At 56.5% G+C, this 24,000-nt stretch overlaps 1 protein-coding gene across 1 annotated transcript; it reads left to right on the top strand.

Annotated features, from left to right (window-relative positions):
• Position 1: 1 nt before the first annotated feature.
• On the top strand, positions 2 to 23,908 carry FAM155B (family with sequence similarity 155, member B; the record flags this gene model as incomplete). Its single annotated transcript, XM_010572524.1, has 3 exons — positions 2 to 262; positions 22,744 to 22,915; positions 23,496 to 23,908. Coding segments are annotated over 3 exons (846 nt in total), but the record flags the coding sequence as incomplete, so codon positions are not given.
• Positions 23,909 to 24,000: the final 92 nt, after the last annotated feature.

Here is a 24,000-nt window from a genome sequence, read left to right on the forward strand (position 1 = left end):
TTGTGATACTTACACGATCTGGGACCTGCTGCGGGAGATGGCCGGCCCGGACGGCCTGGACTGCAGCGTGGACAACCTGATGGTGGACTTGGTGGTGGCGGCGGCCGGGGCGCTGGGCGGGGAGGCCTGTAGCAGCTGCGTCCAGGCGTACCAGCGGCTGGACCAACACGCTCAGGAAAAATACGAGGAGTTCGACCTCTTGCTGGAGAAGTACTTGCAATCGGAAGAGTACTCGGTCAGATCCTGCCTGACGGACTGCAAGGTAGGAGGGGGTGCTCCGGGGCTCCGTCGTCCCCGTCCCGTGCCGCCGGCTGGGCACCGAGCCGAGACCCGCAAGGGCTGACGGAGCCGCGCTCCTGCCTGACGGCGGGCTGGGGGGGTCTCCCTCCGCGGCCCCCTCCCCCTTTCCCCGAGACCCAAGCCTGGCGGGATGGGTCCGGAGCCCTCGGGGCAGGCGGGAGCCGGGGGTCGGTGGGAGCATGCGGGCGCTCACGCGTCCCTTCGCGCCCGTCCACGGGCAGGCAGGCTCCTGACGCTCCGCTCCCTGCCAGCCTCACCCGCGCCCCTTCACACGTAGGCACCCGCAGGCCCGGCCGGGGGTAGGTGTGGGGTCCCTCGCCACCGCCTCCGGCCCGCCGCTGCTGCGGAGGGGTGCTGCGCAGGGCTGGGGCGGCCCAGGGCTCTGCCCGGCCGTCGTTAAGCCGAGGCGTGTAGGCAAAGCGGTGACCTGAGATGAACCGCAATGCTGGAGCCCCTTCCCCGCGTGCAGCAGCCGTTTTCCAGCCCTTCCACCCCTTCTCCCCCGGGGGAGATGGGCCAGGATGCGCCTCCCCCTTGGCGTTCCCCCCAGCCCTGGTGCACGGTCCACGTTCCAAAAGCGAATGGGTTGCCTTCCCCAGCGTCAGTCGGATCGAGCCTCAGCATGGTGCCGTCGCCTCTCCGAAACGAGAGCTGTGGTCGCGTCTCCGTCCGGAGCCCGGCGTGGTTCTGCTGGGTGCTCCCCTGCTTTCTCCGGAGCCCCAGTGCCACGGCTCCTCCAGCCTCCACCTGCTCCAAGCTGCCTGGCTCACCTGTGCGCGCTCCCTCCGGACATTGCCTCTGGGAAGCATAACGGTCTTGATAATTAAACCTGCTTTCCCTTTCTCAGAGCCGTGTCTTGGGGGAGAGGCAGCGGAATGTGTTACAGCATCGTCCCCAGAGGGGTGGTGGCAGAGCATCCCCCCCGGTGACAGGACGGGGCTTGGCCACTGCTCTTCTGGGAGAGTTTTGAGGGACACTTGGAGCTGCGGTGGCAGCGCGGGCAGCTCTCGGTGCGGTGATCGTCCCCTGGGAAAGCACGGGAGCAGCACCGGGGCATGGCGTTGGGGACACCGAGGTGGTGTCTTTCATCAAGGGCACAACGGCGAGATCCTGGCCGCTGCTCTCACGCCCGCGTTTCTGCATTGCTTTTGTAAGGAGCCGGTTTTGGAAAGGAGCTAGTGCTGACGTTCTGGGCTGGTGCCAGGCCAGGTAATTACAATCTGCTTGCCCAAATTCCCCCTGCGGTTTCAAAGGTACATGGTATTCAGCCTGCACCGAGTGGTTTGGTCCTGCTGCTCCGCTTCCGCGGTGAATGAAGGGATTCAGCGCTGCCCGCCATTGCGCTGCTCCCACTCCCGGGGGCCCAGCAGAAGCAGGGTCTCCTCGTGCTGTCTCCTGTAGCGTGCACAGACGCCCTCACTGCAGGCTTAGCGTCCATCTCTGCTGAGTCCGTCTTGCTTGTGCTCGCTGGTATAGAAACCTCGAGAGAGTAGCAAAGACAGATAAGAAAATAATCATTACCTTTGGGTCTTGGGCAAGGAGGTGTTCCCATGGACTCTAAAGCATCTAGAAACAGAGCTGTGCTTAGACGCGTCTTCGTTAAGTGTTCCTGGTCTTAACATCCTTGATGGGAAAGCGGGAAATGAGCTTAGAAGATGCAGAGCTGAAGGTAGCAGTGGCGAGACACGTACCTCCTAACTTGCTCCATGTCACGTTGACGGTTGCATCCTTAGAGCATCTGTGAGACCAGCTTCGCGATTTCACAGGCGGCATTTGGGAAGCAACAGGAGGGCGCGAGCAGCAGGGCCAACCTGTACGCGCTCGCCCAGGCCACCCGCGAGGAAATTTCCAGTGCGGGTGCCTGAGCCTGCACGCACCGACCCAAGCCCTCGCAGCTCCCGCTCGTTTCAGTCTCTCATGAAAATCAGGCCACTTATTTAAGGTGCTTCAATACGTATTTAGGTGCCTTACTTCAGACTTTCACAGCTGCGAGTCTCAACGTTGCCCTCTCGGTGGCTGTTCCCCATCTGCGAAATGAGGCTAACGTCAGACTCATCCAGCGTGGTGGTGACGAGTGAGTTTTGGCCTGATTTCGAGTCCCCTGGACTTCAGCAGGGGCTGCAGTTACTCGTTGCGTTGAAAAAAATCTGGCTGGCGGGATTTCTGAAGCAGCCTGAATTTGTAATTCCTATCCAGATGCTGAATAATGCCCGCTTGTAAGCGACAGCAGAGAGCTACCGCTCGATGGTTGGAGCTAGATGATCTTTAAGGTCCCTTCCAACCCAAACCATTCTATGATTCTATGTTATGAGAGCAAATGACAGCAGAATAGGAGAGCGAGTGGAGGAAAATACAGCAGACGGCTCAGCCAACCTGAGAGGCTCCCGCAAAACCCCTGTAGCGGCACTCTGGCTGCGGAGAGCCGTGTAGCTGGGTGAACAGGTTTTAAATAGTATTTCTGGGGCTGGGTGAGTATGCGGGGCAGGGGACCATGCTCGCTGTGGGAGGTTAGTGCTGGAGGAGTTAGTGCTGCCTCCCATTTGCATCCTTCCTATTCCATAATAGCGGCTGGAAGAAAAGGAAGGCGGGGAAACAAAGCAGCTCCAGCTCACCTGCACACAGCCTCCCTCTGCAGAGCCACGTATCCCCCCCGTAATTTTGTCCCCGAGGAGCTGTGCGGCTCAGTAAACAGCACACATAGAGCTCTTTGGCAGCCGAATCACCCCGGTGATTTTGGCTTTTTATTGCATCTACTTTAGAACGACAACAACATCAAAAGCTCCACTGGAGCAGCCCGTTCCTTTGTACGGCAGCAGGTTTGACCCCAAGTTAAAAACTTGGAAATGGCTGAGCATTGCGGGTTAGTTTCAGGAGACACGAGTCCTGTCGTTCCCTGTTAATAAAGCATCCTGAGGGCTGCCCCTGGTTTCGGGGTGCTGTGCTCAGCGGGGGGGAAAGGCAGGTGCTGCCGGGGGGGTGAGCAGCATCCTGAGTATCCAAACCCTGGATCTGTCGGTGCCCGGAGCTTGGGGGAGCACTCAGGGAAGGCTGGGCCAAAATCTCCCCGGGAGCTGCAGGAGATAGAAATACCATGAAATGGTGGGGTCTCTCTGTAATTCAGCTGCTGAGATTACTCATTGCTGTAATACTCTCCTAGGCCTTTTTATTTCCTGCTCGGAAATAATTCCCAGGCAGATCCCACTTTCTGCATACGTTGTTGTTATTCCCGTGCAGCCTCCTCAGCTTCCAAATCACACTCTGAAAATGTTTCACTTATTGTTCCTACAACTAACACCAAAAATCCCTATGGCTGAGATGGTGAAACGTGTAAATATGTTTCTCGGGTTTATTGTTTGTTTCCTTTTTAGATGTGATGGGGTTTCGTGGAGGCTGGCTCTCTCAGCCCCTTGCAGGCAGGGTCCCCGGCACAGTGCGAACAGGGGAGGGAGAGGGCAAAGCGGATCCGCAAGGTCCATCCGTCGTCTGAAATACATTTCACCTCTTGCAATGAAGAAGACCTGAGTGCCAGCTGCTGGGGTCACGGTGCTAGTTAGTGGTGATATGCATAAAAGAGGTCAAATATACTTGTGGTTTTCTGCCTATAAGAGGGAGAATTCATTAAATGAGTCGGGAGCAGCTGCCTGCCACCTCTATCTCCCCTCTTCCTGCGCGACTTTTACCCTTTGTCACTGCAAGACACGATGAACTTTGTGCACTGAGCGGTTGTGGTGACACGTTGGTAGCATCCTTCAAAAGGGCTCAAGGAGGTCGCAGCCCAGGGATGTGGATGTTGCGGCTGAACGTCCCTCGGGAAACGTGGGGCAGCGGCAGCCCTTGCAGCATGCGAGCTGTCAGCTCAGGCTTTGCAGGACTTAGTGCAGGAAGAAATCCACGTTCCTCCAAAGAAGTGACACCCTGCGGGATGCTTGTGGCTGGTTTGTGCCTTTTTTCCGTCTTTCTGAACAGGCAAAAAGCAGCATTGCTCCTGCTCAGCCACCGCCAGATGAGAGGTTTGCTTCTGTAAAGGCAGAGCACTGTGTTTGTGCTGTCTCCCTCACCAGCAGCCGCTGTGGAGAGCTCTCCCTAAAAGTGCGCACTCCCATCAGTACTAGGGCAAATCAAGATCTATGGGACAAAGCCTGCTGAATTAAGGACTCATTAGGTTCCAAGAAACAGAGCTGTGGAGAGAGAAGGACTGACAGCCAGGAGCTGCAGGGCTGGGGCTGGTAACAGAGCGCTGGTGGGAAGGCGAGGATGGACAGGACCTGTAGCATCTCAAATTATATTAGATTACCAGGGTTTCTCTGTGCGTGTGGGCCAGTGGCTGTTGCATCCTGGCTGCAACCCTGGCCAGATCTGTTTCTGCACCTCTGGTTTCCCCAGTACCTACCAGAGAACCTGTCTCAGGGAGCCTGGCAGGGCAGGATTTGATTCCCGAGGCTTTCGCAACATGTCGGTGTTTCCCTGCCGTGGGTGCGCAGGCGATGCGGTGAGAGATGGAGGCCGGTCCCCGCTGGAAGGTGCCGCGGCATCACGCCTGGCACAGCCAGTACTGAGCACCACAACCTGCACCCAGCAGCTGGGGAGCAAACCTGTTGTGCCTGGGTTCCACACCCTCCGTGGGACCTGTTTTCGTGCTCTTGTTTAGCCAGAAATAGCATCAGCGATTGGCGTCTCCGCTGAGCATTCCTCCCTGCGGAGCATCTTCTGGAAACCCAAGCACTCCGGGGCCAGGAGGTTTGGGAGGGCCGTGTCTTGGGGGTATCCCGGTGCCAGGGACACCTCTTGGGGGAACCAAAGCAGCGTTTTATCTTCACAAAAGCAGCTCAAGTTGAGTTTGTCTGGGCTGGGCTTATCCAAAATGTTGCTCAACCTAGTGCACTCTGGCTCCGAGCCTGGATGGCTCCTTGCATGGAGACCCGCGCGCAGAGGGGAGGTCTCTGAGACCCATAGGAAAAGTGGTTTCACCAAAATCTTGCGCTTTGTTTTTTTTGTTTTGTTTCTTTTTAACAAAAAATGTGGGGTTACATTAATATTGCGGCTTCCAGAGAATCCGCTGATGGGTGACTGCAAAACTGCACCCTGGGCCTGGTCCCCTTTTGCAGCATTAATGGGTCTGTGGGTCCTGCACCAGGAGCAGCAGTACCTGGGAGGGGAAAAGGCTGCTCCCAAGCATGCAGGCACCTTTGGTGTCTGCATCTGGAGTTTTTCCTCAGGAAGAAGCCTGGCCGGTGAGGTGGAGCTATACTGGCATTTCATGAGGTGAAAAAAGTTCCAGAGTAAATTCCAGAGTAATTCCAGTGGATCAGCGCAGAACGTCATTTGGCAGCTTTAGCAAGACCACATGCACGAGCTTAGCCAAGCGGCTCCACATTGCACACTAATTCCATGTCAGCAAAGGTAATTTTTTTCAGCCGTGCACAAAGATGTGATTAAAGTGTATAAAGAATTTGAACGAAAGGAATGTGTGGTTTAGGCGTGCAGTTACTGCAGCCACAGCCTCTGGCATGGCCCAGTTCCTGCGCCTTGCGTCGGGCGTCACCTAGATGCTTGAAAACAGAGATCAAAGATTGAAAAACAGAAGAACCAAAAACTGACTGATGAAAGGAGTTTGCTCTGTGATAAAAAAAAGTATCAAGGTGTCAGAAATGCTCCAGCGGTGCCCAGGATGCGTGGGAGTGCTGCAAGCCGGGAGGGAAGGGGGATGCTGAGCCGGTGTGTGGTCAGTCCCGAGCTTTGCTTTGGGGTCGAGACATCTCAGGGTGCCTGGAAGTGTGCAGTGGGCTCGCAGCCAGACCCCCGTGATTGCTGTGGAGTGAAGCAGCCTGGAGTGGGGTGCTCCCCCCCAGCGCTTGGCTGGGCTGTTGGGTGGGGATGTGAACGGGGGGGGATTTACTGCCGATTTCAGTGGCGTTTGGCTGCCTGCTTTGGGCTGGTTGGTTATCTATTAGTCCTCGCCTGTTAACGTCTGTCGGTGGTGCTTAAGGGGAAAAAAAAAATAGAAGTTTATGAAGGCAGCAAGTCTCCGTGCAGCAACAGGCAGGTCAGCAAATGGTGCGGGGAAGAGCGCGAGGGAGGGCGAGAGATCTGTCTCCATCAAACTGTCACCGAGTAGCTACAAGTGACGCAGGTGCCAGCGCCTGTTCCTGCGCCCGTGTGCTCCTGGCTCTGCCTGCTGCCGCCGGTGCTGGATGCACGCGAGCCCGGGTTCCTCTCCGCGTGCGCCCGTCCTCGGGAGCACGATGTGTGCGGGGGCTTCACCGGTGGGGTGGAACAAGCTCCTCAGAGAAGCAGGCTCAGCTCCGGCGGCAGAGGCACGGTGCGATACTTCGGCAGCTAACGGTGCCTTTTGGAAAGCATCCGGCGTGCCGTGGTCCTGTTGGGCACAGGCAGCCTCTGGGAGTCGGTGAGCTCAGCAGCATGTGCGGCGGTATCGGAAAAATGTGTGACCCGGTAAATTGACACGACCCCCCGCCTTGCTGTACGCTTCTGTTGCCACGGGCTGCCTGGCGTGGCCCAGATCGGGGATGGCTTGCGATTCTGCTTTTCATAACAGGCAGCAATACGTACTGTCCCCACGGACAAAGGGATCTGCGAGTGTCACGCTGGCTGCCAGCCGTGCGAGCATCCTTTTGCTGCCGGGGAAGAGGAGGCAGCACCCTCCCCGTAGCCGGGCACCGAGAGATGGAAGGGGATGCTTGAATGCAGGACTTCGTGCGGTCCCTGTCTGGGGACAGGCACCTTTTGGATGAGGAAAGGAGCTTTTTGTGCGCGGCAGGCATCATGCACAGCCTGGCCTCTCCCCACGGCCCTTCTGCACCCCAGGAGGCAGCGGGGTCTCGCCAAAACATCCCACAGCCCCACGGCTGGCCCCACAGATGCCCCACGGGGCTTTTCCTCTGCTGCCCAGCTCCAGAGCTGCCTGCCGGGGTGGGAGGCAGCAGAGGCAGGAGTGCAGGATATACCTGGCTGCCAGGGGCTATTCCCGCTGTCACCAGGATGCCATTAGGATGCGACTCATGCCTGGCTCCTCGCGGAGGAAGCTCGGCTCCGCTGTCGTTTGAAGGGCAATGACTCAGGGACGGCAAATCTGTGAATGAGACACGGAGGCTGCTTGGGCGAGAAGTAGCCGTCTGTCCACGCTGCCTGCAGCCCCAGCTCCTGTGGGCAGCTGCCTGCCTGGGGAGGCTTGACCAGTTCGGCCTCACTTCTCTTCCACATGTGGCTTTTGGTCTTGGCTTCTCCCCAGGGCCTCTCTCCCAGCCAAGCTCCCGTGGTTTCAGAGGAAGGAGCGGTGCTGGGTGCACACAGCCAGCGTGCGTTCCCCCAAACTCTGCTGATAGGGCTGTTGTGTTAAAAAAGGCAGCGTGAAACAGCATCACCTGGCAAGTGTTTGGCTTTCCAGAGCCCTGCCTGCGTGAGCATCCCGGTGCTCCTGGTCCCAGCTGGGGAAGGAAGCGCTGCCTGCCCTGCTCATCCCCTCGGGAGTAAAAGATACACGTGTTTGGCATCTTGGCTGACGTCTTATCTCTGCACGGCAGCTTCTGCAGCGCTTCTGGTGGATGGAGGCTGCGGAGGGGTGGGAGGGCGAAGGGGTGGTGCGGCGGCGAGGGGAGCTGGACGGGGGGACTGGAGCTGGCACCGGTGGCAGGGATGGGGGCTTTCCTGGCGAGGACTGTGCCGGCACCTGTGTTTCCCCAGAACAGGGAGCCCGGTGCCCCTCGTGCCCGCAGGCACCATGCTGCACTGGTCGCCAGCGCTGTCTGCTGCTGCTTGTTACGGAGGGAGAGGAGACAAGCAGAGATTTTTCTTGGAAGTTTCTGAACAGACATGGTTTGGGGAGGGTGGTAGGGGCTGACCAGTGCGGGGGGAGCAAGAGCTGTGTTTTTGTGTTTAACGTAATAAGAGTGCAATGTTCAACCCCCACCAGACCTGGCTCTCTCCCTGGCCTGCCTCTGGTCTCCAGTGTCGTCTTCCGTGGAGCTGGACAGTGGAGAGTAAGAATGACACCATAACCAAGAAGTAAGCTGTAAAAGGAGATAAGTCCTCACGCTTGAGGATACAAAGCGACTACCGCCAGCCCAAAGTTAGATGGGAGCTCTGCTCTGGGTGGTTTATTCCTCACAACAGGGTCCCCAGCATCGTCCCCAAAGCCCCTGGTTCTGGTGGCTGCTGGGGACCGGTGAGGGCAGGTCCTGGTTTCCCTCATCCCACCCCAGGCCCCATCCAGCCTCACTCATGGGGGGCCTCCACCTGGTTTCACTAGAATTTCTATTCTAGACCAGGGAAGCATCTCTGAGCTACTGTCTTCCCATGAGATGCTTCAGTTTCCAAGAACTGGCATTTTCAAAAAGTGTGAAAAAGACCCTTAGGCAGAACATTCCCAGGCAGCCACCTTACCAACACCACTTCGGCAGCTCGCCCACTGCACAAACCTGCCTCAGGAAACCAGGGCAGGAGATGCTCACGGAGGTAGGGAGAAGTCCTCACCTCCTCCCCTGAGTGTTCCCCACACCTGGGGGGGGTCCCAGCATTTTGAGCCCTGGCTGGGCAGGAGGTACAGGCAAGCAGGCAGGGTCTGGCAGCCCTGGCTGAGCCCGGGGCAAGCAGGGTCAGGTGTTGGTGATGATTATTTTCCTGCTCTCCCCTTTGCTGTGTGTGAGCCGTTGCTAACGGATCTGCAGCCTCCAGCATGGGGAGAGGGGATATTTGGGTGTGCGGACGCTGGCTGGGTTTGCAGAGCTCTCCGAGGGTATGTTTGAGATGTTCCCTGCAGTCCTCGCTCCCATCTCCATCCCAAAGGTCTCTGAGGTGCCCGGTGCTCCTCCTGTTCCCAGCCAGTTGCTCAGGCTGCATGGCAGGGGTAGGTGACAGGAGAGGTGTTGCTGCAGTGGAGAAGCACCGCGTGTTTTGCTGGCTCCCGGCATTGGCTGCCTAGTGCTGTCGGGGAGGGGGTTTGCTCCTGGATGCGGTCTTCAGATCCTTATTTGATCCCTGGGGTTCTTCAGGGCATGGCTGCTGGCAGAAACGCCATCTGTAGAAATGCTGTTTGTGTTTGGCAAAATTTTGTAACCTGTCCAGCGCACCCATCATCCCCCCTCAGCCCAGCTCTGCTTCCCGCAGGACTAGCAGGGATTGCAAATCTCTGTGTCCAGGGAGTGCATCTGCCTGCCTGTTGAGGAGGGATGCTTGTGCAGGCAGGGCATGTGCAACACCAAAGTCCTGTGATTTTTGCTGCCTGCTGCTTAGTCTCTAGGTGAATTCTAGGTGCGTGGTTTGGATCTGTACACCCGTAAGTTATTTGGATCCTTGTAATGGCCCCATGAGGCCATTTCTGTTGAGCGGGCTGCAGTTTCCTTGCCCCATGCCCCAAGTCCAGCTGTGCCCACAAAGGAAACCTGCTAGCTGTCATACCTGGGGTTGGAAGCACTTGGAGCATTGCAGCCCAGTACTGAGCTGGTTGGGCACATGGAAAAATATATCTGAGGAGGTGCTTGTGAAAATCAAGGCATTTGACTCCGTGGTGTTTATGAACTTTGCCCGGTGTTCCACTGTTACCTCTGCAGCATGGCTGGTGAAGCAGCGTCCGCAGAAGTCTCTGCGTACATATGCAAGAGCAGCATTTATTTGCTGCGTTGTGTTACTTGTTTGTCATCGTTCGTTGCTCTCCTGTTAAAATGAGATGGTCGGGGAACAGCAGTAGCTGCTGGGATGGAGGACTGGCTTGGAGGCAGTGATGAGCCCGGGGCATGGGGCAGATCTCTGGACACTTCTTGCTCATGGAAATGCAGGGGAAGCACTTCCACCCTGCAGAAGATAATTAACCATCACACCGTGCTTTGGACGTTCAAGTCTCTGTGTGTTAGTGTTGCCAAAGACACCGACCCCTTTGCTCACCCCCTTGTCTTGCAGCACCCTGCCTGCAACTCGCTGCCTTCCCTCCCACACCCGTTTGCTCGCTGGGTGACAGGGTGCTGGCCATGCAGCCCCAAGGCTCCAGACGCCGGCTGTTTTCGAGGGTCTGGCATGCAGCAGCGGCTGGGGGAGCCCCTGGGGCTTGCCCGCATCCTGGAGGACGGAGCAGATGTGCAGCTGCATTTGTGGCAGCTTTACAAAGAGGAGACGAGAGCCCCAGCCTGTGCTGGGCTTGCTCCAGGGGAGAGCAGCAGGGACGGGGCTTTCCTGCAGGAGCACATTTCTTGAGGCTCGCTGCCTGAGGAGGAGCGATGCTGGCCGGGAGCATCTGCCTGCTGCTCACCATGGAGACCGAGAGTCATCCTGGGTTTTTCCCCACCTCCCTGGGTGCGTTAAGGCCCCAGCTGGAAGGGAAGGGGAGATTTCTGCAAGCGGTGTTCAGCCAGGGATAAAAAGACAGAGGTTCCAGCTCTCAGATCTGACACAAGCCATGTCCAGTCCTGTTGTCTCCATCAGAAGAAGCTGCCAGGAATGGTGATAAGCATCTAGGAAATCATCTTTTGCTGCATTTAAGGGACCTCTGCACACAAGTTAAGCATAACAGACCCTTGTAGCCGCCTCAACAACCCCCACATCAGCGTGGGAGACTGTGCATCTCCCTCTGACCGCAAAACATGCCCAGGAGCCGGGCTGGCAAGACGGGATGCTCCTGTCTCCCTGCCGTTTGCTGCACGAGGGAGCTGGGATGGGCCAGATCCTGCTGCTGGCTCCCCTCCGTGAGGCACACCAAGCATGGCGTGATGCAGGCCAGGTTCCTCCCGCGGCAGGGTGTGCCTTAGACCCTGTACCGTGTTGTGCTCCCGTTCCTATGAAGTTGGACCTTGCGGGAGGCTGTGCACCATTCAAGCACTTGAGTGAGAACAAGGGGCTCCTGGCAACGTGCAGGATCGGGCCCTTCCACGTGCATCGGTTGCGATGGCAGCCCCGTCGTGACAGCCCAGCGTAGTCCTTGCCGGGCTGGGCACTCGCACCCTCCTGAAAATGATGCTCCAGCACCCGCTCTGCTGGAGAAACTTCTTCCTCGCCCCCATCAGCTGGTGGGTAATTTATGGCTCGTGGCACTGAAGTGTCTAGCCTTTATTTTTTTATATCCTATCTAATGTAACAGGATGTTCTCATTATCTGTATAAATGTTTAATCTACTTTTGAATCTTGCTAAGCTCCTGGCTGCAGCACTATCTAATGGGAGTGAATTCCTCAAGCGATCCTAATAGATTGCAGGGACCTGACTTTCCCTCTGTCCTGGCTCGATCATGTTCATCTTCAGCTTCATAGTGGTCTTTAATTACTTTTTCACTAATTGGGCTGATAGCAGACTAGGCTGCTAACTAACCCACCGGTTACCTGCAGCCTCACCGGGGGACTAACCGGTGAGTGATGGGCAGGTGTCTTTCCGGAGCCGTGCGGGCTAGTACAGCTACTGCAGAGACATCACTGTGCTCGTGAGCAGCCCTCCTGCCTGCCTCGCCGAGCACCTTCGAGGTGCTCTGAAAGCCCCAGGAGTTATTTTTAGGATGCTGATTACTGGTCCTCTGGATTCCCTCTTCCTGCGGCCAGGGTCCCACTGCAGGAGACCAGGACTTGGGATGGGATGCTTCCCCCAGCCATGTCCACGTTGTCTCCATTTTTTTGTAGCTGAGCCATGGTTCGGTTACAGTTGCTTAAAGAAGTGCCGCTCTGGAGCGAAATGCTCCTCTCCCAGCCTCTGCTTGGCTTTTTCTTGCCGCCTTCTGCTCTTCTTTCTGTTCTTGCCATCTCTTGGCATTAGTGTTTAGTCCAGCCCACTCTGCAAGGCAACCAGGCAGGACCGTGTGCTGGGGGGGCTGTTAAGGAGCCGTTACTCGGTTGCCCTTGCAGCCAGCATCCGTTGCTGGAGCTGCTCGAGCCTCCCGTGGCCTCGGGCTGGCTGCTCGGGGGAAGTTTAATTTCTCATTGTTGTCTTGTTATGACACTTGACAAGTCTGTAGGTGGGTAGCTGGAGTCGCTCATTCTTTATTACTGGGTTATTTGGGTTTTGTTGCTGTCTTGAGCCCCCTCAGCATCCCACACTCCCGACCCTGCTTTGCCAGGGGCCAGCGCAGAAACGCTCCCCACCTGGCTGCACACCGGCGAAGGGGCTCTCTGCCTCCTCCGCTTCCCGCTGGCCTTCCCACAAAAAGGTGTTGTGTCAGGAGCTTCTCTGGGAGGCTGAAGGCTTAGTCCCGGTGCAGGGGTGCAGCCTGGCCACAAGCACAGAGCGCCGGGCTCCTCTGCCCAGACATGGAAGCTGAACTTGATGCTGGAGCATCCCAGCAGCATCGCTGCCCTGTGGCAGGAGAGGGGGAAGAGCTGGGGCTCCGGGGACCTGCCGAAATGCATCCGTGGCTGCACAGTACCCGGAGTGTTTTTGGGAGGGAGGACTTGGCACATCCCCAGCGAGCGATGGCTGGGTGACCAAGCCATCCCCTCTCCCTGCTCCTCTGTGGCCAACCCACAGGAGCTGGATGGGGGTGGGTTCCCTCGTGCCAGAGTGGCCGAGGAGTGTCCAGTCTGGTTTGGCATGTCTGGGCCAGGTGATGCCGGTCTGTTTTGGTGTTTCCCACCCCTTGGCTGGGGCCACGATGCCTGTGCTGGTGTGCCGGAGCCCTCGCGAGCCGGCAGGGTCGGGTGTCCGGGGAGGGGGCTCGGTGCCTGAATGTCCTGGCCTCCCCGCAGCCCCTTCCCCCTTGGGCTCCGGCCATGCGGTGTCACAGGGGAGATGGAGAAGGACAAAGTCCCCCAAGTGCTGAGGAGAAGCTGCTCACTCCCTGGCCACTGGTTGTTTGTCCCAGTCTCCCGGCCGGCTCTCCCGACGTCCGTCCCCTTCCCATGCATACCTTCACGCTCCCGTCCTGGCCTCGCTGGTCTTCTCCTCCCTAAAACCCAGCCAAAACCCTTCTTGAAAGGAGAGCATAAAGCAGGGGTCTGGATTTACTGTTGCCCCTCTCGCTCGGTGGGCTCAGCGTGGGAGTGCCGGTCCTTTCTGCCTTTACTGTGCTCTTGGGCTTGTGTGCATCAGACGTTTCTCAGGACAGAGAGTATCTACTGCTGGTGGTGTGCAGCCTGTAGCACAATGGGGCCCAGTCCTTGCTTCCAAGGCACTTCCAGAAGGAGCAGGCTCCATGTGCATTTTGTTTGGATTCAATACATTTGTTTTACAGCAGTGCCTGCAGGCAGCCCACCAAGACTGGGGCCACGTTGTACTAGACACTGTCCAAGCACGGGTAGTCACTGCCAGAAGAAAGCACAGGGCAAATAGAGGGGACAGACCCAGGGTGCGGGGAGGGGGGGCTGAACACGCCACCAACATCACGTATACTGGAGCGAGAGCTGGGGTCTGTGGGCAGCAGCGAGCAGAGCGCTTACACACCCCATCATCATCCTCCGTTGGAGGAAGGATGTGTCTATCCCAAGGTGGAGTTTGATAACTAAACGCAAATATTATTTCATGGGAATTGTGATGGTTTTGAGCAGTGATACGTATCAAAAGGCTGCTGCAGGGGGCTGGGGTCTGCAGGAGCAGCTGTGCAGGGCTGGGTGGCTGCGGGCGGGCGGCTGGACCCCGTGGGTAAGACTCATCCAGGTCCTGATAGCTGCGGGGCCACCGAGGGAAACCTGCACTGGGCAAAATGGGAGCTGCGGTGGGAGGGAAGGGGCTCCGGGCAGCGCTGGGCAGGGAGCGGGCAGCACTGCCTGCCCTATGGCCCCGGGGTCCCGCACCTCTGCCCCGGGGTCCCGTGTCGCTGCGGCTGCAGTGCCGGCTCCTGCACTGGGTGCTGCGATCCTGCACCGCGGCAAGAATCTGTCCAGGGCGTTTTGCTGGAGGGTGCTTGGGGGTGCGGGGAAATGGGGTACTGTAGGTATCAGCCGTGGAAAGCGAGGGAGCTTGGCAGTGGTCACTGCCTTTCCATTCGTCCAGCTGTGACGTTAATTAGTATGATTATTTTTTTCTTGCTTGCTGTGTAATAGATAGATGCAGCCACACAGCCGCGCTGGGATGGCAAGTGCTGTGTCTCCTAAGCGCAGTCCCGGCCACAGTGCTGCCGAGGGCTGTCCGGTGTCTGAAGCGAGACCGCGAGCACCGCTATTCCAAGGGATGCTTCCCGTTTTGGTACAAACTGCAATTACGGGCTATTCCTCCTGGGTTTGTTCCAAGGTGAGAGTTGCATCTGCTGGGACGAGACGAGGCTTTTCCCTGGCCTCTGCACACAGCAGCCCTCGGTTGCAATGAGCAGATTAGCAAAGAAATGAGCCTGTAAACGTGGTGGTCATCCCCTGATAGCGTCCCCTGGGCTGGGTGCTGCCACTGGCCCAGCACACCCATGGGCGTTGAAGGTGTGCGTGTGTTTGGAGAGGCAGGTTGAGATGCTTGTTCTCCTGTCCTTTACCCGCTCCAGGTGTTCCCAAGGTGTATATTGAGCTACCTGACATTGTGAACTTTAGTGCAGTAGGATTGTTATTGGGCTTTTGAGTGCATAAGGCGCATGGAGGTCATGCTTTAAAGCTGTTTTCTCTTAGTTTTGAAAGACAAGAGCTTAGGGAGTTGTGGGTGTCTCAAGTTGTTTTGAGTAGCTTGGAGGGAGGTTTATTTTGGGAGGGCTTTTTTTCTGTTCCCCTATAAAAGAAGGGGCATTCAGATCATCTCTTTAGTCCAAGAACTGGGAATTAAAACTAAAATGCTAAAAACGATGAGCTTCACGAAGTCACTAAGGCGTTGTGAGGGAGTAGCTCTGACTTACGTTGCTTCCGCATAATTTGGGAGTGACTTCATCAATGAGGTCAAGAGACATGGGTCCGGTCGCGGGACATGGGTGGGAAGCCGTGGCTGGGGAGCACAAGGGGGGTTCCCCTGCCCAGGACCCTCCCTGAGGATGTGCCTGGTCGGTGCCAGACCTGGCTCAGCCCCCCCTGTGCCCGTTCTGCCCCAGCACGGGCTGGCTGGGGGAAAACTAATGGGAAAACAAACCCTGGAGATGGGTGGGCTGCAGGGCAGCGGAGAGCCCGGCACGGGCATGTGCCAGCTGGCCCCGGTGGGCAGCTGGCAGGACACCGGTCCAACGGCACAGCGTTTCCAGCGGTGTTTGAGGAACACCGGCTCTGGCAAGCAGCCGGCGTTCGCACCGGTGCCGTTCCCAGCACCCCACAGCCTGCGTGTGGTCGGCCCCGTTCCCACCAAGCGCTTGTCCCCATCCCACGCCGTTCCTGCTGGCAGCCTCTGTCACGATGCCGGGAGCCGCAGACGCTGACTCCCCTCCGTGCCCTACAGTGCCGGGGTACAATGGGCAGCGGCGCTCCGGTCTTGCCTCCCCCGGTTGTGAAACGGAGGATCCACGGCTCCAGCGCTGTCATCGCCAGGCATAAGTCAACTTCATATGTAAAAAAAAAAAAAAAAAAAAGTAAAAACAATACAAAAAAGAAAAAAATCGCACACAGTCATTGGGTTTTGAGGTTGGGTTGTGTTTTCCTGCCCTCCGCCCCTGCTCCAAAGTAGAGCATGTGAATGTGGCAAGGCAGGGATAACACAGCTCCAGAACTATCAAAGAAGTTACCAAAAAACCAGCTGTTACAGATATGATGTTAGAACAGCCTATAGCAAGGCTAATTTAAAAAAAAAAAAAAAGCTGTTTAAAAACCTCAACATTGTTAATGTCAGAATTGCAGGCAGCAGTAATTGAATACAATGGTAATTGGACATTGCAGCTTGTGTTTGTGACTCCTCCTGGCCGGCCGTGGACGTTAGCATTCCCTTAATCCTCTGCCATCCAAGGGGGCTCTTCATTCCCCCCCTGCACGTCCTGCTTCCCACACCGCATCCTGATGTGCCAGAGCTTGGAGAGGTGCCCGAGCGGCTCATTAGCAGTACTCATTTCCCGGTGTCCAAGATTAATGAGGCGCAGCCGCTCCAGATGCTCATCTCAGGCCATGATGGAAATGTGAGTCCCGGGAACTGCTCTGGGAGAGGAGGGGGCAGCTCTCGGCTGGGGAGGGGGGATCTGCTAGGGGTTTCTCCTCTCGGCCCACCTGGAAGCTGATGGCTGGGAACACATGGTGTCCTGATGAGCAAGGTGTGAGCGAGGTCCTGGCTGGTGCAGGTGAACGGGATGGTTTGGGGAGGAGGGTTTTGGGCAGGTTTTTTCCCTGGCACTGCTGGGGGTCGGGTCCGAGGGAGCAGCGAGCCCAGCGGGGGCTTGCGGGATGCTCGTGCACCTTGCCAGCCCCACGCAGCTGCGGCCGGATCGGGCACTCGTGGCCTCAGCAGCAGCGAAGAGGAGGAGGAGGAGGAACAGTCGTGATGGCAGAGCCCAGCAGCTTCCAGTGCGAACCCCCAGCCACCGGCCCGAGCACGCTCCTGGGTCTCCTTCCAGAGCTGACCCCAGCGCTTCCTCAGATTAGTCAGCAGAGCCCAATATTATTGCAATTAAATACAGCCCCGGGCAGCTTTGCCAAGCTATAAACGCGCGCTTGGTTTCTCAAAGCATCCAATTTGCCTGCACCTGGTGTAACCGCTTATTACTGCTGGTCAGGGCTCCGCTCTCCTCGAGCGTCCCCTCGGTGGGAGGATCGGCCGGTAGCACCGTGTTGATTTCTGCTCTGATGGGAAAACAGCGGCTCGTTGGGTTATTTACAGCTGGTGGTCTCAGCGGGCATCCAGACTATCCCGAGCACTGCGTCCTCTGCAAAGGTGCTGCATCCCATCCCTGCCCCTTGGTTCTCCCAAAATTTAGCTGGAGTGGTTTGACAGTCAATGCCAGTGTTTACAAAATACTGGTAGCAACTAGATTGGTGTTGAAATGGCCAAATTAATTTTAAAAAATGAGTACGTTATTTTGTGCAGAAATACTAAGAGCGCAGAAAGGCTCTGGAAAAGCTGTTTGATGGGGGATGGTACCCTGGTACTGACAGCAGTCAGCGGGAGAAGCACAGACAGCAGAAATGCAGGCAGCGAGGAACTCAATTTGGCACAGAAGTGCCTGTGAAAAGGCCATCCCTCTGACTGCTGCTTTCAGATATCGGTGGAAGTGTGAGCAGGCAGGTAGCTTAATTAGATAGCTATTGGAAATCCAGTTCATTTTGTTTCTTTTTAATGTCTTTTATGATGGGGTATTTCGGCACACCTGCAAAATTCAGATGCAGATAGATAGCCTGTCCTCCTCCTCACATATAAATTGGGTGTCTGAAGTTGGCCCCTTTCCTAGGCAGCAAAACTCCTTGTGCTTTCTTGGAGTCATCTAGCCAGTCCTCTGAGCTAAAAATGCAGGAAGAGGGCACCGAAATAGAGCTTTTTGGAGTTCAGGTCACTTACATTTACTTGGCCAGGCTGGAGATCAGCCAAAAGCAAAAACAGAATGGAAGAAACGCCGATTGCAACCAAACTCACTTCCTGAAGAGAACATAAAGGGCAAGGATGGAAAACAGTGAGCTTTCCCCATTGATTTAAGCAGAGAATAAATTTCTTCCTGTCCTAAATTCTCACACGTCCTTTGTAACAGCAAGAGAAAGCAGGTTGTGTGGGGTAAGCTCAGACATACTGAAAGCTGTTGAAAAACCAAAGCCATAAGGCTGCTGCTTGAGCATCCCGGGGAGTTTGCTCCTTGCCTGTAACACTGATTTTGCAGATGTGTGATGGGAGGATGCTGGTGTCTCCCAGAGATCTGCCCACATCTGAACCTCATCGCCGTGGAGCAGGGCAGCTGCTGGCCCAGGAGCACCAGCAGGTCTTGGGTGGCTTTATTTTTGAACAGACGTGGGCAGTTTCCATCATGCACAGCTGCAGGAATGCCTGCTGCAACACCCGGAGGACCCACAGCCCGGCAAGGTGAGGGCTGGTTGGGGCCGGGGTAGCTGCATGGCTCCGGCGCTTCCCTCTGGGCAAGTGGGTGCCCTGGAAAGGGAAGGGAAAAGGGAAGGCACCCGGGAAGTCCTGGTGTCTGGTCACAGTTTCTGGGTGAGAGCACCTCTTCTGCCTTCTCCGGTGGCTGAGGTATCACCAGCTCTTTGCAGCCTTTCACTGAGGATTTTCATTGAATTCACGGGAATGTTGTTGTCTGAGACCCCAACCCTCTGCCGAACTTCCCTGATAGGAGACAATAGAAACATTTTAGGGGGAGAGCATACAGATCCGCGCAGAGTCTGCATGTGCAAGCTGTGTTTCCTCAGGAGAGCGGGATGAGCCCGAGCTCCTTCCTACCAAGCTCTCAGGAGTCTGCCGCGGCCCGAAGCCGGGGCTGGGACAGCGCAGGTGACAGCCACGGTCCTCTGCCGTGGGATGCGGTGCAGCATCCCTCCTCTCCGGGCTGCACGTGTCCCCAGGTGGGAGCCGTGAATGCAGCCAGGACCTGGGAAGCAGCGCGGGGGAGAGTCAGAGATGATTAAAGGGCTGGGAGGGAGACTCGCAGGAAATGTGAGAGAGTAAATCAGTCAAGCTTGCCTAAGTTATGACTAAATGGGGAGCGTGATACATCTGCAAATATTAGAAATGTGTAAACAGAGAGGAGGGAGAGGGATGGTTTATGGAATGATTGAAGGGAATGAACTTTTGGATGGAAAAATGTAGGTCAAGTATGAGGGAAAACTTGTAGGCAGCGAGACGAGTGCTTTCAGCAGTAAAACAACCTCCTCCGGAAACACGAGGAAGTGCCGTTGATGGAGACGTTTCACGCTAAGCCGGAGGAGGGCCTGGAAAACAGGGTGAGCGGGAGGGATGGATTCGGTGTGTCCCATGTGGTCCTTCCACCTGCACCCTCCAGGCTGGCAGGTGAGGCCGGGCACGCCGGCGGCACCCGTCTGGGTCCGTGCAGGCTGCGCCGGGCTTCGGGGGGGTCCTCCGGGGCTGACAAGGGTGACCTTGTCCTTGGGGAGCAGTTATCCTGCAGCCATCGCTTGTGAGGGTCCACGTGCGGCACTTCTGTGTCCCCTTGGCACCAGGGAAGCGTGGAGCAGCATCCTCGCACCGCTGCTCGCCCCGGGGAGGGGAGGAGAGCAGAGCACCCACCGCCGGCCCCGGGCAGCACCTTGGTTGTGGATCACGTTGAGGATTTGATCCCCTTCCCATTCCTGACCCGTTCGTGGATGGATGCCGGGGTCTGCTGTTGCGTGTGCTGCCGCTTTGGCACTTGCAACAGAATTTTTGTGAGCAAATGTGGCACTGTGAGCTGTATATAAATGCTGCACTTCACCTATTTGCTATTTATTGTTCATTACCGTGGAGCACTGAAGAGCATGTGCAAGAGAGAGACTGAAGTGGCAGGGCACTGTTTGGTGCTATGTGACTGGCAGACTTGTTGCATAGAAAAAGCCCAAATGATTAATCACAAAAAGGGAGAGACAAGTTATCTTTTTCTGGTACGTATCTTAATTCCTGTTTAAATTTGCAGGCTGTTTGTGTTGTAGTTAATGCATCCAGTTTTTAATCCCGAAAAATTTATGACTTTGGGGAGAATTCATCCCATCCAACTTCAGCCATTTAAAATTCAAGCAGCTAGTTGACGCTAGCTGTCAGAAATCCTCTCCAGTCAACAGGGAAAGAGAGCAGCACCTCCAGCCTCCTCGCTGTTGGGTGGTCGGGGTGCTGCGGAGGGTTGCGTTATTCTCAGGCTGCCCTCTCTCTGTTGCCAATAAAGGCAGCCCAAATAGCTAACGCAGATAATTAATCATAATTAAAATAATAACCAATTTTTAGAAGATTGAAATTAAGGAAATTCACCCCTTCCTGAATACCTTAAATCTCCAATAGACCTAAAAACTCTCTGGAAAACGTGTTTCATAGTAATTTCCATGGGAGTGCTTGCTGGGGGCAGGTCTGCATGCCTGCCTGCTGCCTGCCCGGCTCGTCGGGGCTGTGGTGGGATGCTTGTGCCCTCTAACAGGGAGAAGGGGAAGGCATCACCTTCAGCCCGGGGAGCCGGTGCCCCTGCCTGCGGGCCGGCTGCCTGCTCTCCTGGGGCTGCTGTCTGCCATCCTCGGTACATCCCTCCCAGAGGCATCCCCACGTTTCGGGCTGTCCCATGGCATGTCTTTGCAGCTGCAAGCTCTTTGAGGCAGGGACCTCTCCGGTTTGCTCCAGATTACGTGCATGGCTGTAGTCGTGTGTAACAACAGCATCGTGTTGAGGTAGGGACTTGCCGAGTCCTCGGCCTGAAGTAAGGATGTGTCCCATCTGGCTAAGTCCTGGACAGTCTGTGGGTGGCTTGAAGCCCGTTTTACACCTTCTGGTTCTCCGTCCCCTCTATCGTAAGGCATCGGTGTCCACTGAGACGTCTAACCTTCCTTTACGTCCCGTTGAGGTCCCGTGGATGCTTTCCCAAAGGAGAAGAGCTCATCGCGCTTGCAGGGTGTCGTGTGCCACCCTCCCGAGGGGTCCTTCTGTGTCCTCCTCACTGCCCCACTGTCCCCTCGGGAGCAGAGGCTGGTGGGGAGGACACGCATTGCAGCTGGGGCTGGGGCATCTCTGGAGCATGGGCCGTGCTGGCCTGTCTCCCCTCCTCCTCCTCCTCCTCGGTCCCGGGGGAATCAGCTTGGACAGATGCTGATCCAGACCTCGAAGCTCTCCCTCCCGGTTGTGTCCTCACAGTCTGCTTGCAGAGTCAGTCCCTTCTCTGGAGCCGTTCCACTTTGTCTAAGTAATTAACATCCAACAGGCTAGGGAGAAAAAGCAGGACCGCAGCTGAATTTCCCACATCTCAGCTGAAAGCAAAGCCCTGACCACAGGGCTATTGACTGCTCTGAAAGGCTTGCTCCATATGCTGTGTCCTGGTCCCGATTAAACTTCTTGTGATGAAAGTTTCACCAAAACTAACATGCTTCCATGAAAATTCTGGTTTTCATGATTTGGCATTTTCCAGGAAAAAAAAAAAAAAAAAAGAAACTAAAATAACTAGCCAAGAATTTCCCAACCAGCTTTAATCCTGAGACACTACCATGGTCCAAACAAATGATGATAAGGATCTATGGAAACATGGGGAAACAAAGAAGTGATGTTTTTAAAGCCTCCAGAAAATAAAAATGCAGCTGGAAGGAGGAGCACGGGTTTTTCTCCAAGCATGCCGAGGAGGGAAATTCATTCCCTTTGAATCGCGGGGAGTCCTTTCTAGTTCGTTTCAAAGGAAGTTGGATGTGGTCATTAACATGACCTTAACTCTATTGCTAGTGCCTAGATATATTCATAGATGAGCTGGAAGTGCCACAGAGGGTGCTGCTCTTCCCAGCGGTGTCATGGGTTTCTTGCAGCCTGAGGAATGACTGCTCACCACGAGAAATGAGAGATCGAGCGAAGACAAACAATTTCCACCCGTGCCTGATGCTTTGGGAGATAAGGGGGGATGCGGGAGATACGGTCTTAACCGAAACCATCTGGGCTGTGCCCAGCCAGCTGCGATGGGCACGAACGCACAGAGGGTGGAAGGGAAGAGCTGGGTTTTGCTGAGGAGGGTCATCTCAGTCAGCTGCAGATGAAAACTGCTTTCTCTCCCCTGCTTGCGAGTGGCAGTGGTGGAGGACCCGAGGGAGGGGGATTGGGAGCTGGGAAACAGGCAGACTGGAGAGGTAGGGGTTGTGGCACAGCCGTGCAGTCGCAGGTGAACCCCCGGGTTGCTTTTGCTTCTGGAAATGTTGGCAAGTACAGCTCTAACCAGCGGAGAGGCAAGCAGAGCACACGGGGGCATCTGTACCACTCTTTGGTACATTTGTCTGAGTGTCAAAATATGCCTGTAAAATGAACGCGTTCCCCTGCAAGGTCTGCCCATCTGAGCCAAAAGAAACAGCACAGTGAAAAGTGCCAGATGTCTATGAATTGGGAATCTCCCCCAGAACCAGGTAGATGAGTGGGGAAGGTGAGGAAGGTGTTACTTGGTGGCAGAGAGGGACAAGCCTGAGGCTGCAGCAGCCGCGGGTACCGCATCCCGGCAGTGCCTGCCTGCTTCTGGCCGGCAGCTTTTCCAGCAGGCAGAGACCTTTGAAAATTTCCAGTAAAGGATCACCCCATGGTCTGTTTTGCTGTCCCATGTTCAGAGCCAATGGGGACCAAAGTGCTTCAGAGGAGGCATAAATCCCTACCCTGCCCCGGGGGAGCAGCAGGGTGTCTCTGGCAGGAGGAAGATGCTCTGGGACAGGGGATAAGCGGTGCTTGAATTTTTCACGTGATGGACTGAGCTCTCGGGCCACCCGTCTTGGCAGAGTCACGGCGGTCTGTCGCAGTGCCTGTCTGTAGGGGACGTTAGTCCGTGTGGTTAATTCGCTTTCTTTTTTTGATGGATTTAGTTTGTTAGATGAGTTCCACAGTCCCAACGCTTCAGCGGTTTATTCTAATTGATCGGTGAGTTCGGTAAGCGACCCCGATTTCTCACGTGAGCCGAGAGGAGTTCTCCCTTCCCCTTTTTACCCCGTGTCTCTGCGATGCTTTGGCTACCCTGGCATTTGGGGAGGTGACATGTCCCTCTCGGTGGCTTCCCCTAGGCTGTCTACAAGGCCTGGCTGTGCTCCGAGTATTTCAACGTGACCCAACAACAGTGCCGACACCGGATCCCATGCAAGCAATACTGCCTGGAGGTGCAGACCAGGTGCCCGTTTGTGTTACCGGACAATGACGAGCTGATCTATGGAGGTTTGCCTGGCTTCATCTGTACGGGTAAGGAGGTCCGGGGAGCGGGGCCGGGCTGCCGCACGCCCCGGGGGGCACGAGGGGACAGGGCAGGGGTGGGTGCTGATGAGCCCCGTCGCACTTTTGCAAGCCCTGCAACCAGATTTTGAAGGCTTTTTGGGGGCGGAGGGGGAGGAGGTACAGCCTGGAAGCACTGCCTGACTGCCGAAACGTGGCCGTCCGGGGGTGAGGTGTGAGAGGTTAACGGAGGCGCAGCAACAGCCCGACAGCTTAGCGCAGGACGTGACAGCCCTACCTCTAATCGAAGGCTAAAGCAAGCATGTAAGGGGCTGAAAGTGACGGGATTGAAGCAGGGCCGAGACGTTTAACTGCGACAAGCGGCGTTCGGGGAGTCCCGAACGCGCCCCGAGGCGGTGGTCTCTGCTTGCCGGTCTGCAGGCTCGCAGCCCCGTCGAGGGCCAGTCCCGGGGGGTCTCTGGGTGTCCCGGTTCTCAGGTTCTGCCCGTCCCGCGGTGCGCGGCTGGCAGGCACCGGGGCTCGCTCCCTCCGCAGCCCCGTCCGCAGTCTGCCGCTGACCCCCTCCTCTTCCTCCGCTTCCTTCCCGCAGGGCTGCTGGAGAACCAGCTGCCCGACGAGGAGGCCAAGTGCTGCGAGGTGCAATGGGACTCCTGCGACCACCCCCCAGACAGCAACGGCAACACATCCCCCAAATCCACCGCGTCAGAGTCACTCCATTTCCACCGCCACGACCCCCACCTCCATCACCAGCGGCAGAACCACTACCACCTCTACCACCACCACCACCACCAGTACCACCAGCCCCACTCCCCATCCTTGCTGCCGGTCTCCGCAGGGTCTCGCCTCGGCAGCAGCAGGATCAGACTGTGCGTGCTGGTCCTGATGCTTCTCCACACCATGGTGTCCTTCTCGAGCGTGCACGGCGGCAGCGGGGCGGCCGGTGGAGGGCTTAGCCTGGAGGCCCTGCCCGCCCTGGAGGAGAGCGTGGCACGGGACGAGTGACACGGAGGGGAAAGCCGACCTCCAAGAAGAACGCCAGATCTTTTTCCACTAAGGGGGGCACATGCTATTCCTCCAATGGGAGGCACGGGATT

Source organism: Haliaeetus leucocephalus, unplaced genomic scaffold (assembly GCF_000737465.1).
Source record: "Haliaeetus leucocephalus isolate CR32 unplaced genomic scaffold, Haliaeetus_leucocephalus-4.0 Scaffold340, whole genome shotgun sequence".
NCBI classification, from domain to species: Eukaryota; Metazoa; Chordata; class Aves; order Accipitriformes; family Accipitridae; genus Haliaeetus; species Haliaeetus leucocephalus.